General features: G+C 43.8%; 1 protein-coding gene across 3 annotated transcripts in view; it reads right to left on the bottom strand.

Annotated features, from left to right (window-relative positions):
• Window positions 1-3,277: 3,277 nt before the first annotated feature.
• The window catches only part of SRGAP1 (SLIT-ROBO Rho GTPase activating protein 1), a 261,746-nt gene continuing 251,709 nt past the window's right edge, over window positions 3,278-13,314 (bottom strand). For 2 of the 3 annotated variants that reach the window (XM_084877575.1, XM_084877574.1), the window contains exons 20-22: window positions 12,725-12,859; window positions 12,219-12,558; window positions 3,278-8,995 (exon numbers count right to left, since the gene is read on the bottom strand). In XM_084877575.1, coding sequence (XP_084733701.1) covers window positions 8,618-8,995; window positions 12,219-12,558; window positions 12,725-12,859 — 853 coding nt within the window. In that variant the 3' untranslated portion in view covers window positions 3,278-8,617. Of the gene's footprint in view, window positions 8,996-12,218; window positions 12,559-12,724; window positions 12,860-13,314 lie in introns of those variants that run through there. The other variant, XR_014794476.1, reaches the window with a different exon arrangement.

Consider the following 13,314-nt stretch of genomic DNA (forward strand, 5'->3'; position numbering starts at 1 on the left):
GCCATGCTGTGTATTGATACTGGATGGAGCCAGACAACCTCGGAAGCCCCCAAGATACATAAAACAAGAAGGAACCTCTAGGGGAGGAATGAGAAGCTGGAAGGCATCGATGGGCTTTTGGAAATTCTACTGTGACTGGCAGCTGGGGGTTTGGACTCAGGCAATTTAATTTTTAAAAAAATATATATTTTATTGATTTTTTACAGAGAGGAAGGAAGAGAGATAGAGAGCTAGAAACGTCGATGAGAGAGAAACATCGACCAGCTGCCTCTTGCACACCCCCTGCCGGAGATGTGCCCGCAACCAATGTACATGCCCTTGACCGGAATCGAACCTGGGACCTTTCAGTCCGCAGACCAACGCTCTACCACTGAGCCAAACCGGTTTCGGCTAATTCTAAGAGTGCAATAAGGACGAACTGCACCATCAAATTGGGTGGCTTAACATTGCCTTCTCTCTTCATTGTGACCAATATTTTCATGTCTAGAGCTTCCTGGTAATTATTTTATAGAAATTTTTCCATCATACTGAATTGTCAAAACTCAATTATAATACCTTCATTCTAAATATATTTTTCAATTCCAGTAGACTTTTAAAACTCGTGGCCTGCATTTGACCTACATATGAATTCCTATTTTGAAATATCATTTATTTAATGCAAGTTATTCCCAGAGCCCACTGGTGATTTTCTTTGGGCACATGATCAGATACATCTGAACCTCTTTTTCCCCACATAGGTCATTGGGGACTTACTATCTTTTCTTTATTGACAAGCTCTCATTCCCAACAAGCTACATTATAACTTTTTACTTTTCCAAGTCAAAATTTATGAACTATTATGGTCATTTTACTTATTCATTTTGGCCAAGTGTTCTATACATTCAATAAGCACTTGTGGTCATGTATTTTGCTTCACACCATGATAAACAAGTTTTCCTCATTTTTGATCATCTTTATTTATTTTTTACTACTTTGCTTTATCATCAAAGGATATTTTTCCATTGACTTTTAGAGAGAGTAGAAGTGAGAAGGATAGACAGAGAGAAATATCGACGTAAGAGAAACACATCAATTAGTTGCCTCCTGCACTTTCAATTAGCAAAAACAGGTACTAATGTAGGTCTCTCATAAAAGTGAAGTGGTGAAACATAAGTTTTGGGAAAATGGGGGATACCTGTATTAGGAAGAAAATTCTCTCAGTATGTGCACAGATTAGGTCTTTCAGTTGCAAGCACCAGAAACCAACTCTGCCTGATTTATCCAGGAAGGATTTTGTTAGGAGGCTAAAGGAGGAACTTTAGAGTTTAAAGGTGGTGATCTGAAGACAGACATTTACCTCTCTGCTGCCTCCCAATAGCTCTCTAAATGACAATAAAGGGCATACAAAAAGACATAAACCCACATGTTAAAGGGAATAAAAGAGGTAACATCAGGACACACACACACACACACACACACTCCCTTGATATTTAGCCAAGTCCTAGCTCTCTCCAGCAACTCATGTGAAGAACTAAACTTGATAAACTGGCTGTTTCTTTAAAAAAAAAAAAAAAATTTCTATTGATTTCAGAGAGGGAGAGGAAGAGATAGGAATACCAATGATGAGAGAATCATTGATCGGCTGCCTCCTGCACATTCCCCCACTGGGGATCAAGCCTGAAACCTGGATGTGTGCCCTGACCGGAAATTGAAGCCTGACCTTCTGGTTCATCGGATGATGCTCAATCACTGAGCCACATTGGCCAGGTCTGGCTGTTTCTTTTATTTATATTTATTATTGCAGAAGGCACATTTCTATCTACTATGTAGGAAGAGATAAAAAGGCTACTGGAGAATGATAAACCTCACCCTGATTATTTCCCAAAGGTACATTGACCATATTTTTCAAAACCCAAATGGGGATATATGGCCTGTGGGATGAAAATTGCTGGTTTTTGGCTCCCAGGAACTTTTTGGGACTTTAGATCAAGCTTGGGGAATTTTCCACTCCAGGAGTCCCAGGTACCCAAGGCAGAAGGTAGAAAATTCCTTTTCCCTGCCTTCTCATATTCTTCCAGGGTTGGCTGGTGTACGAACAGCGGGAGTTGACAAGCAGACACACGCCCATGGACTCTAATTCGGGAGGGGGGATGTAGCTGCACTTGGAGGGCGGAGGCTCAGACCTGAGGTGGCAGTGAGGGAGGTGCAGGGCAGCGGCATCTTTCTGGGAACCATCCTGTATGACTTGGGCGTTTGTTTCTGTGTGGCAGCCTCAAGCTCCATCTTTCTGGTCCCACCTGCTTTCAGGTAGGCCTTCCAGTCAATGGCTTCGTCCGAAGTCATTCCATCATGTTTTGGGAAAACATGTCCTTTAAGAGGTGGGTTTTACTTTACTTTTTGTTCATTTACTTGTTCACATTTCAATACCATACCCAAAGTTTAATCAGGAATACTAAAACAAATATAACACCAAGCATGCTACTGAAATAGAATTCTACAATATATAGCAGTGAAAGTGGAAAAAAAATAAACCCTACTGTTAAATATCAGGTGGACAATTCTCAGGCATAAATTTCAACAAAAGAAGCCATCTCATATCAACACGCTGTGAATCTATTTATAAACAGGTTATAATGAGGCCTTCGCCAGCTAGCTCAGTTGGTTAGGGCTTAATCACAAGGAACAACAACAGCCTGTAATTATTGGAATTTAGGGTCTAGGCCAGTGGTCGGCAAACTCATTAGTCAACAGAGAGGCAAACCGCGGCTCAAGAGCTGCAGTTTGCCGACCACTGGGTTAGAGCATCCTTCCAATTAACACTGGTTCCAGTGTTGCTGGTTCCATCCCATCAGGACATAAGAATCAATCACTGAATGAATAAATTAGTGGAACAACAAATCAATGTCTCTCTATTTCTATCTTTTTCAAATCAATCAATTAAAAAAAAAAGTTATAATGACAGGGGAAACCCAACCTGTTATTCATCAGGATATGGATGAACTTGGGAGAGGCACAAGCTTAGCTTCTGGGATGCCGATAATGTGTTATTTCTTGATCCAGGTGGTGAATATATTACTGTTTTACTTCGTGAAAACTGTTGTAACAATGATTTGTATAATTTTCTGTATGTATTTTAACATCAATGAAGTTTTTACCCGTTGATTTACATGTTATTTTTTACTCCAAAACTCTAATCAATATTCAATCCAGCACATTGCTGATACAGTTTTATAAAACCATTTATGATGTATTGCTAAGTCCTCCAAGAGTTAGTTTTTTTTTTGTGTGTGTGTTTTTTTTAGTTTGAGAAAAAAAGTACCAATATCAATACATGGGGGAATTCTAAACATAGTCTATACCTAAGGATTGCATTTCAATTTATTCAACTGAAACTAAACTTGACAAGGTTTACTATGCCAGGGTCCTTAAGAAAAAGATTTCAAGGAGGCTGGAGGGACTGAGCAAAAAAGAAAAATAAAGAGAGAGAACTCATGGACAACAATGTGAAGCTGGAGGAGGGGATAAATGGGTAGGAAAGAAAATAAGGAATAAAAAAATAAAATCGGCACATAAAAAAAAAAAAAAGAAGACTTCCAGCTGGTGAGTGCTTAGGGCTGGCTCTCAGCCTCTGCATTAAGACTCTCCCAATCCCTTTTCCCCATCTACACAGGAGTCTCTCCAACTGTCACTCTGAAAACCTGGCCTCGTGCTCATGGGTCTGTGCAGAAAGCCTCATTTCAAATTCACAAACAAAAACGAAAAGAGATAACTTTAAAAAAAAAAGATAGTTTCACATTATTTAATGCAACTCAGCTCTCTTGGGGGGAGGGGGGGTCAACGGTGATTAGGGGGGGGGGGAGAAGGAAAGGAATGAAAACACCACGGAGAATCATACCAAATCGGAAGCAGACAAAGGCAGCCAGAACTATCTTATTTATTATAAAGGTACACCGTGAAGAACAGACCTGACTGTATACGGAAGCCTGGAATGGTACATGCCAAAATGTACAGTACTATACATAAAAGTGCATTGTCACAACAGAACAACAAAACATTTTTTTCTTTTGTTCTCCCAGACCTGTAAAAGCATCCCCCTTCACGTTCACCTCAGAGCCAAGAGAATGTAAAGAAAAACAAGAGGCAGCACAGAGAGCAAAGGCAAACAGGCGGGTGTGGGTGGCAGGCGGCAGGGTGTGGAGAGGGGAGGGCGCAGGGAGGGAGAGTTACCGTGGGGAAGGCACAGTCACAGTCACAAGGAAAATGAGAGTCTGATGACAAGGATGCAAGAGGGGAAAACACTGAGCACTCCAGGCACAGGAAGGTGGAGATGGAGGAGCTGGGAGAGAGTGGAGGAAGTTTCAATACGCAAGGAGGCAGTAAAAATTGGAGGTGGTGGGTGGGGAGGGGGGAGAAGAGGGGGAGGAGGTCGGGACAACAGTGAAGAGCCAGGCTAAAACTCCTAAAATAGAAAGGCACTTTCACATGTACATACTACAGATGTACATCGACACAATTAGGTAACAGTCACAAGCAGGAAGCTACCAGTACTGCAATTGATCAAATGGACAGGAAAGGACAACACTGATTTCATTAAGTGGGCAGGGGCTGCCCTGGAGCCCCTAGGTAAATAGCGGTCTCTCCCGCCCCACAGCCACTTACTATAAACAGCTATAACAACCGTCACACAACACACTCAACTCGGATGAATGCTCTAAGGGGGCATTCACAAATGCACGGTTTATATATTTTCTTTTACTAAACAGTTTCTCTAAGCATTATGGAACCCAGTACAATTACTTAAACATACAAAATTCCCTACGTAATTTAAAGATACAGGTATCCATCTCGATTATACCACGTAGACTATTTTTTAAGAAGTATACTAGGGTAAGTGAAAGCTCCATTTCCAGTTTACAGATCTGGACAAAGCTGTGCCACCCGCCCTGCACCCAGCCTCACCCCCCAGCCCAGCTGGTGGTGGGGTTCCCAGTTCAGGGGGGTGACTCCCTGGGCGCTCTATGCACACATGGATAGAGCCTTCACTTTAATGCCGCTCGTGGCTCGGGGCCTCTGAGGCAGGTAACTCAGAGCAAGACTCAGTCCCAAGTGCATTTCCTGCGTTCATGCCCTCTCGCTACTGTGTCACCCTAAATGTGAAGTCTTCTACACCCTCGACGGACCCATGGGCTCCTAATTCTTATTTGAGGCTGTAATGATCAGTTTGTAGACCCCAGGGGCTATGGCATCCCTCAAAATGGCACTCCCCACCTCCTTCGTCTCCTTGATTAAATTATAAGCCCGTTTTTGGAAATGGCAGAAGTACAAAAAGACAGAAAACGGAACCGATACAATCTGACCCTCGGGGCTCTATATCCATGGATAACTTTCATGCTCATTGCAGTAGGCTCCGCGGGGCACAGTTGTGATTCTGTGGAGGCTCAAGGGGCACCACAGTCAGATCACATGTGAGGAAACATGCAATGGAACAATAGTGGTGACACTGAACATGAACATGGAGCTCTACAAAGGGCCAAATATGTACTAAGAACCTTTCTGTCTATGCTAACCCACACCCTGACCCAAACCGAAGGCCAGCTTGGCAAATGGAGTTGGGTGAGTTCCGTGGAGGGGACGTGAACGTACAGTGATATCAGCTGAGGATACATAGTCTTGTGTACGCGGAGTCAGGTAATCTTTGTAGAACCACCATCCTCCATCATCAAAACAACACTCTTCCCAAACTGCACACGAGCACTACAATCCTTAAAACTGCAGGCAGAACATCTCAGGACTCATTTTCTTTCCTCACTCCTGTGCCTTCCACCTCCCCGCCGTGTGCTGCCCTGAGGCTGTAAGGCAGGCCGGGTACCGGTGAGGTCTCTCACTGCTGAGGCTTTTACTGAGCTTACCTTAGGGTGCTAGTTTGGATACGTTGTGGTGGCCACCCTGTCCTCCCCCTGGAATCTGAAGACTTTTACTGAACAAAGTAAGGGCAGGCGAGTCCCTATTGAGTTCTTACTCGGAGTCACATCCTTCCCTGGGAATTGGGGGGAAAGTGCCTCAGGGTGATGGCAGGGATGTAGGCTCCGGAAGAGGCAGAGTGAGGAAGGGACGGGACAGTGTTAGGAGCCGTTTCCTGCAAGGCACAGCCTCGGAGGCTCCGAGGGTCCAGAGCAGCATGTCCTCTGCCATCCCCGGCAGCCGAGGGCAGAGGGCGATCCTCACTCCTCACAGGGGCACACAGCGAGGGGACACGGGAGGACCGCCAGGGGGAAGGCTGGAGAATGAAGCTTGGAGTAAGATCTGAAAAGTCATAGTTAAAGCTTATAAGAGAGGCCCCTCTCCTCCCCATGCCAAACAATGAATCCAAACACCTTTCGATGCCCTTTGTTAACATCTTGCACTTCCACTGAAGATGAAAAATGGTTTTTAAGAATCCTTTTTATTTTAATTTCTAAAAGGTTTAACATTTCCCCTCCCTCCTAGGTTGTTTCCACCTTTATTCGTTGCTTCTGTTTCCCCAGAGAGTGACAGAGAATCAGCAGCCGAAGTGGAATCCAGAAAGAACCGGGAGACTATTCAGGAAAGTTTAAGTTTCCTCGGGGGCTCGAGAAGATTGTTTAAAAGGGTTAATGCTATTCAAAGAGTGGTCCTGGGTGTGTCCACGTGTCCTAGGTGCTGAAGGGCCACTAGAGCTCAAGGGAAATGGGGAGAGGATTGGACAAGATGCTGAGCTTGGACTCTTTCAAAATGGGCCTTTCCCTCTCTCCCCCCCAAAACAAAACAAAACAAAACAAAACACCCAGATGGTTCTGAAAATGAAGAGGTTTAAAAGCTTACCATTCTTGGAAATACTGGGGGAAAAATTCACTATTCAAAACAATTGTGAAATTAGGCTGTAGGCAAGCAACCAGAGTGTGACTTTGAAAGGAAAGTATCTCATTAATTTCATCTCTGTTTGCATCAGAATGATTAGACTGGCAAACTGAGGTAGAGCTCAGTCATGATCTTGATTTTAGTTCATTTCCTCATTCTTCCCTGCACGAGGCAGTCACCAGTGGGCTGATGAGGTCCTTATGTGTACTTCTTAGGTGGGCATGCGATTGGCTACCAGTTTGAAACCACACTTAGAGGAAATCAATGGTGGTCCAGAAGGGTGAGTTCTGGCCATCCATCTATCATAAAAAACAACGGGTCTCCTCATCAGGAAGTTCAATGATGGAACAGATAAAATGCTCATAGGCTTATGGGTGATATAAGCTGCTGCTGGTTGGGGGGTGGTGATTTGTACCTTTGTAAAAGCAAATTAATTCAAAGCAACTGTTTTAAGATTGAGGGAACTATAGCATAAAAATGGGCTGAAGAAAACTTGTCAGAAGGCTTCTCATGGAGCTAGGTGACTATGGGGATTATGTAGAGACCATATGAGAAAGGAAAAGGAAAAAAAAAAAAAAATGTCCTGGTTCCAGGGTGTAAAATCGGGAGGAAGTGGTCCTGGAACCAGGAGGAAATTCTCCCACCGTGGCCAGCACGGCGCTTACTCCAGTACCGCGGCCAGTTCTAGGTTGGCTCAAAGAGACAGAAGGAGAGGAAAGTTGGGGATTCAATTCAGGATCGTCTGTTCTCTGCAGCATGTTTAAAGGAACCAAGGTCATTTGGTCTGGAGAAGAGAAGGCCGAGTGAACCGAGCACTGGTGTGCTGCTTGCTTTCTCCATTTCCAGAAAGGAGAACCCAGGGATTCAGCGGAGCTGGGCATATTTTCCAGGCAGCAACCGAACCACAGATCTTGGAAGTAGTTTCTGGAGTAGTGTAACCAGAAAGTCTTGAAGACTAGACAGCTCCGGTCCTTTGTGAATGGGAAGGCTGGAGCTGGGAATCTTCTGGGGCCTGGTCAGGCGCGTGGAAGGAGTCACAGCGATAACTCTGGAGAACTGGCACTCCCCTCTCCCAGGTGTCAGGTCAAGCAGTAACTACAGAGGCTCTACCCTCTTCTGCTGAGCCTTTAACCTGGACCCAGGGAAATGACTGACTATGAAAGAGACAACCATCCCATCCTTCAGGCTGTGAGCTGAAGGTCCCACTGGGAATGTCCATCCCACTGTGACACCTGAAAGTCTTCAGCATGAGCCAAACCCTGTCCCCCAACATGGAACCACAGGTGCTCACTGTCAGCTACCGAACAATGCCATCCCCACCCTTTGGCCATGTCCCCAAATGCCACAGACCAGCACCGGTCACACTCCAAAGCCTGGAACTCAGGTTCTCAGCTTTGGGACCCAGGCGGTTCGGAGGCACCAGGGCTGCTCTATCCCTGAAGCGCTACACAATGCGGAGAGCGGAGTGGTGTTGCCTTCGTTACAAATGGCGCAGCATTGAATTTTCAAGTAAGTCTAAGTGAGTCTATTGTCTTTAAATGACATATGTCCAGTTATTTAAAAAAACAAACAAACTACAAAATACAAATGCCCGTATTAATTTAGCTAGTCTCAGACGTTACGTTCGAGAACATAGGAAAGCCAGAAGATCTCCAGTTCTAAGCACAAAACTAAGGAAAGTTATGGATCGTGACTTGTCACTGATCCATTTTTTTTTTTTTTTTTTTAAATCACCTCCCCGGAGGACCTGGCCCAGTGGTTTTCACATTGTGCACGACTTGTCTGCAGGGCCCTGGGAGGCAGGCGCGGGTCCTATGGTAGGGTTTGTTTTTGGAAGAACAGCAGGTTTTGGCCGTAGGGCTGGGGGCTTCAGCTGCACGCCCATTCTGGGGGCCACCATAGGTTTGAAAGTACTCATCGTGTCACTGGAGGAGCTCGTGCTTCGTCGAATCTGAGGCTCTGAGCTCCTGAGGGCAACGTTGTGCAAAGGGCTGAGAGATTCTGTGGAAGTGGCGGGAGTAGGCGCGTTTTTCACTTGTTCTAAGGTATCCAGAACCACATCGGGGGCGTGCTTTGCCGTACTCTGTCGCTCCAGTTCTCGGAGTTCATTCAAAGCAGTGTTCATCGTCTCTTCAATATCCTGTTGTAAAATCATTAGAAAGAGAGAGAGAACTGATAATAAATATTCACACACAGAAACACATAATTTCACTTCCAAGCAAACAGGCCAGCATTTGTAATAACCCGAGCCTACAACCCAATTCTTTCTTATATATAGATACAAAATATATATTTTTAAAAATATATTTTTTATTTATTTCAGAGAGGAAGGGATAGAGAGATAGAAGCATCAATGATGAGAGAGAATTATTGATCGGCTGCCTCCTGCATGCCTCCTACTCAGGATTGAGCCCACAACCCAGGCATGTGCCCTTGACTGGAATTAAACTCAGGACCCTTCAATCAGTAGGCTGACACTCTTATCCACTGAGCTAAAACGGCTAGGGCCACAAAATATTTTTTTAATGGTGCTAAGTTTTCCAGGAATAAGTGATCATGTATATTATGCTTTGTTTTTTATTGGATCAGACCAAGGGTTGTCCACCATTTCAGAAAAATCACATCACTAATGGAAGCACTTTTCATGGAATTTGAGTTAAGACGAACTCAATACTTTTCCAACACTGCACTTTTAACTGTATTTATGGTAATTCTACACACTGGTAAAAGCATCTCCCTATTTCATTTGTCTTCTAGTTAAGCATTAACTAAAATACATTTATTTCCTTTACATTATATTCAGAGGTTTATATGTATTTTTAAATTAGGTATGCCATCTATGAATTCATTTTCAGATAGTAAAAGGGGAATTACAAAATACTTGTTTCAAAAACGAGGAATGTGCTCCATTAATGGATATGCAAAATGTGGTATACACAAACAACAGAATATTATTTGGCCTTAAAGAGGAAGAAAACCCTGCCACGTGCTACAACATGGATGATCCCTGAGGACACTGTGTTAAGTGAAATAAGCCAATCACAAAAAGACAACTACTGTGTGACTCCATTCACATAAGGCAGTCACCCTCACTGACTGCAGAAAACAGAATGGTGGCGGCCAGGGGCTGGGTGGGATGGGCCAAAGGGGAGCTGTTGTTCAGCGGGTGGACAGTTTCAGTTTTACAAGATGAAGAAGGTCTGGAGATCTGTTTCACAACAACGTGAATATATTTTACTGAACTGTGTTGCTACCATGCACACACTCAGAAGGTCGAGTGCTGTGTGAGGAGGGTGAACGGAGGACCCCTGCTCTGGCCTGACGGAGAGACCTCTTCTTCCACTCACCTGGAGCAAACCCTCTGGCAATGCACAGTGCTGACTGATTTCCACACCCCACCCCTCACTGCACGGTAAGCACCTCCAGGCTATGGATTTAACTTTGTGTCCATTAAGCCTAGCATAGGACTTGGCGTACTGTAAGTGCTCCACTGAATGAATAAACCAAAACATGATAATCACATATGGATAGTGTAGTTAAAAAAAAAAACAACCAACTACTGATTGGTTTAATAAAAGAATTTGCATATATATATATATATATAAATATATATATATATATATATATATGCAAATTCTTGTATATACATATTTGTATGAAGATCATGATGGCAGGCTTCATTGTCCTCATGGGAAAATCTGGAGGTAAGAGATGGAAAGATAAATAAAGGACACAGCTGGAAGCCATTTTGTGAGGATGACATCACTTTGCCAGTAATTATTTTCATATGTGACTTCCATTTGATGCTAAGCATATGGATTTGTTTTTGTAACAAGTATTTGCCCCAGAGAGAAGGAAGAGAGCCTTGTTTATCTGCTGAGTTTCTGTTGTTATGATCTGCAATGAAAGGATTTCCTGCCTCTAGAAGCAGAAGGGTTAAATAGACCTTAGTAGGTCTTCCCACCCCCAAGCTCCCGATTCCCTGCCTCTCTAACTCAAATCCTTTTTCACCTGCTCATTGTAAGCAGTGATGTTACGGCTTTCCCGTTCATTATTGAGCTGTAGTCAAATGCCACTCACCAGCTCCAAACAGGCCTCAAAAGGCCCTGCACAGAGAGCACTTCAAATAGAGAAAACCAAGAGGGCAAAAGTCTTTTTGATTTTTGCTGAAAGATCGTTGTGCACTTAACATTGGTTCAACGTTTTAAAAACACATTAAACTCCTTATACAATCTAATCTGCAACCCAAAGTTATTTTTAGTTAGAGCACGGAAAATATCTTGGAAATCTGTCACATCAGTGCAAGTTTCTTTGGGCACTTGTTATGAAAAAGAATACATCTTTAATAGGTCCCCAAATTTGTCCCTTCATTTCTCATTCACTTTCTTTTTTTTCTATTTAGTTTTAAGCTTCAGTGATAGCTGGAAGTCGCTTCAGATTATGCAAATGGCAAAGCCTGAATTTATTCACCTCCTTTGTCACTGGCCACACACACATTTTTTAATGACTGTGTTGCAAAAAGAACAAAAGGGGAGTATGGTGGAATTATGGGAAAATAAATGAACTTTTAAAGAAAATATTTTTATTGATTTCAGAGAGGAAAGGAGAGGAGAAAGAGATAGAAACTTCAGTGATGAGAGAGAATCATTGACTGGCTGCCTCCTGTACACCCCCTACTGGGGATCAAGCCTACAACCCAAGCATATGCCCTTGACCAGAATCGAACCTGGGACCCTTTAGTTCACAGGCCGACACTCTATCCACTGAGCCAAACCTGCTAGGGCAAATTAAATTATTCTTTTACAGGTCCTTTGACTTTGTCAATTCTAATCATTAGGAAAAAGTGAAGATATGCATGTACTCAGGAGTGACCCAGTACCCAGACCTGCTGTTCTTCAAACAGCTAACCATCACTTCTCATCATTTACTAATTCATCACTTCTTGAGAAGAAATATCCTATACCAAAACATTTCTGTTTCTGGGCTCTCCGTTCTGTTCCATCCACTTGTCTGTTTTACTGTCTCTAGCATGCTTTCAGATGTGGGAGGGCTAGTCCTTCCTCATTATTCTCCTCTGCAGAATTTTCCTGGCTATGTAGCAATGATGCCTTTGAATGCCCTGGGTCCTACATTTCTGCCATGACTGTTTAAATCTATATAAACCTAATGTCCTTGGGTCCTTCCAATAACACATGGTTCTTCCAGAGGCCCATAGGCAGGCCTTACAGTAAAGAACGGGCTTATTTCCTTCCTGTGTTCATTAGTTGGTTCTATACAAAATACAGGGCAATAAAAAAAGTAAACCCTGCAAACCTTCACACTCCAGGCAGGGAACGTGCACCATTCCATTAAAAGCATCTCACCTGGGCGATCATCTCTGGGTCCAGCGGCTTGTGGTCATTGAAGCCCGAGTATTGCCCCGATGACGTGGACCTTCGAATAGGAGGGCTGTCAATCTTCTTGAGGGAGTCGTGCCGGCTGATGTTGGTCAGGCTGCCATGGCCTGGCCGGCGCCTCCTCTCTGGACTGTCGTTGTTGAGGCCCCGGTTCTGCAGCAGGCCCCGGGGGTGGCTGGCCAGGTTTGGGGACCCCAGGTCCACTGAGGAGTTGGAAAGAGCATGTGGGGGGTGGAGGGGACAATGGCCATCGCTGGTTCTGCCAGGACGCCTTCCTGCAGGGGGTGGCTCTCCTCTTTTTCTTTGTCTAGACATACAGAGAGAGAGAGAGAGAGAGAGAGAGAGAGAGAGAGAGAGAGAGAGAGATATAAGGAGAGCTCACTACCCTGGGTAACACTGCAGAGGGCACTGTGGCTCTGCGTGGCCCCAGGGGAAGTGGAGGTTCAGGAGCTTGACTACCAGGCTCCACCCACCTGGCTAAATACCCATCCGAATGCCGGTCTGTAGGGGAGTTCATGTCCTTGGATGAAGACTTATCTTCAGTCACTGGCCCGCTGCTGGCCTCGCTGTCAGCTTTTTGGCTCAGTGTGTCTGAAAATGTATCATCCCTGAAGTAATGAGAATCAACAGTGAGGATGTTTTGCTAGATGAATAGGACACACACACACACACCAAAAAAAAAAAAAAAAAAAAAAAAAAAAAAAAAGTGATGGCAGTTATGTATGTAAGTCTCTTATTAACATAACTCTTTTCTTTTCATTATAAAAATAATACAATTTTATTGCAGAAAAAGTGGAAAATTCAGATACACAAATAGCAATCACCTGTAATATAACATCCAGAGACAACTATTGTCAGTATTTTAAAAACTATCCTTCCATACTTTTTGTAATGCCTGGGATACATGCCTATGAGTGTGTGTACATACAGGGTGAGGCAAAAGTAGGTTATAGTTGTTCATATGGAAAATAATATAATTTATACTAATAAAAGCCTAGTGGCCCTCATGCATGACATTGTCACAAGATGGACACACACACAGCGGGAGGCAGAGCCTGGCGGC

This window comes from Pipistrellus hanaki (assembly GCF_964339955.1).
Source record: "Pipistrellus hanaki genome assembly, chromosome: 3".
Lineage (NCBI taxonomy): Eukaryota > Metazoa > Chordata > Mammalia > Chiroptera > Vespertilionidae > Pipistrellus > Pipistrellus hanaki.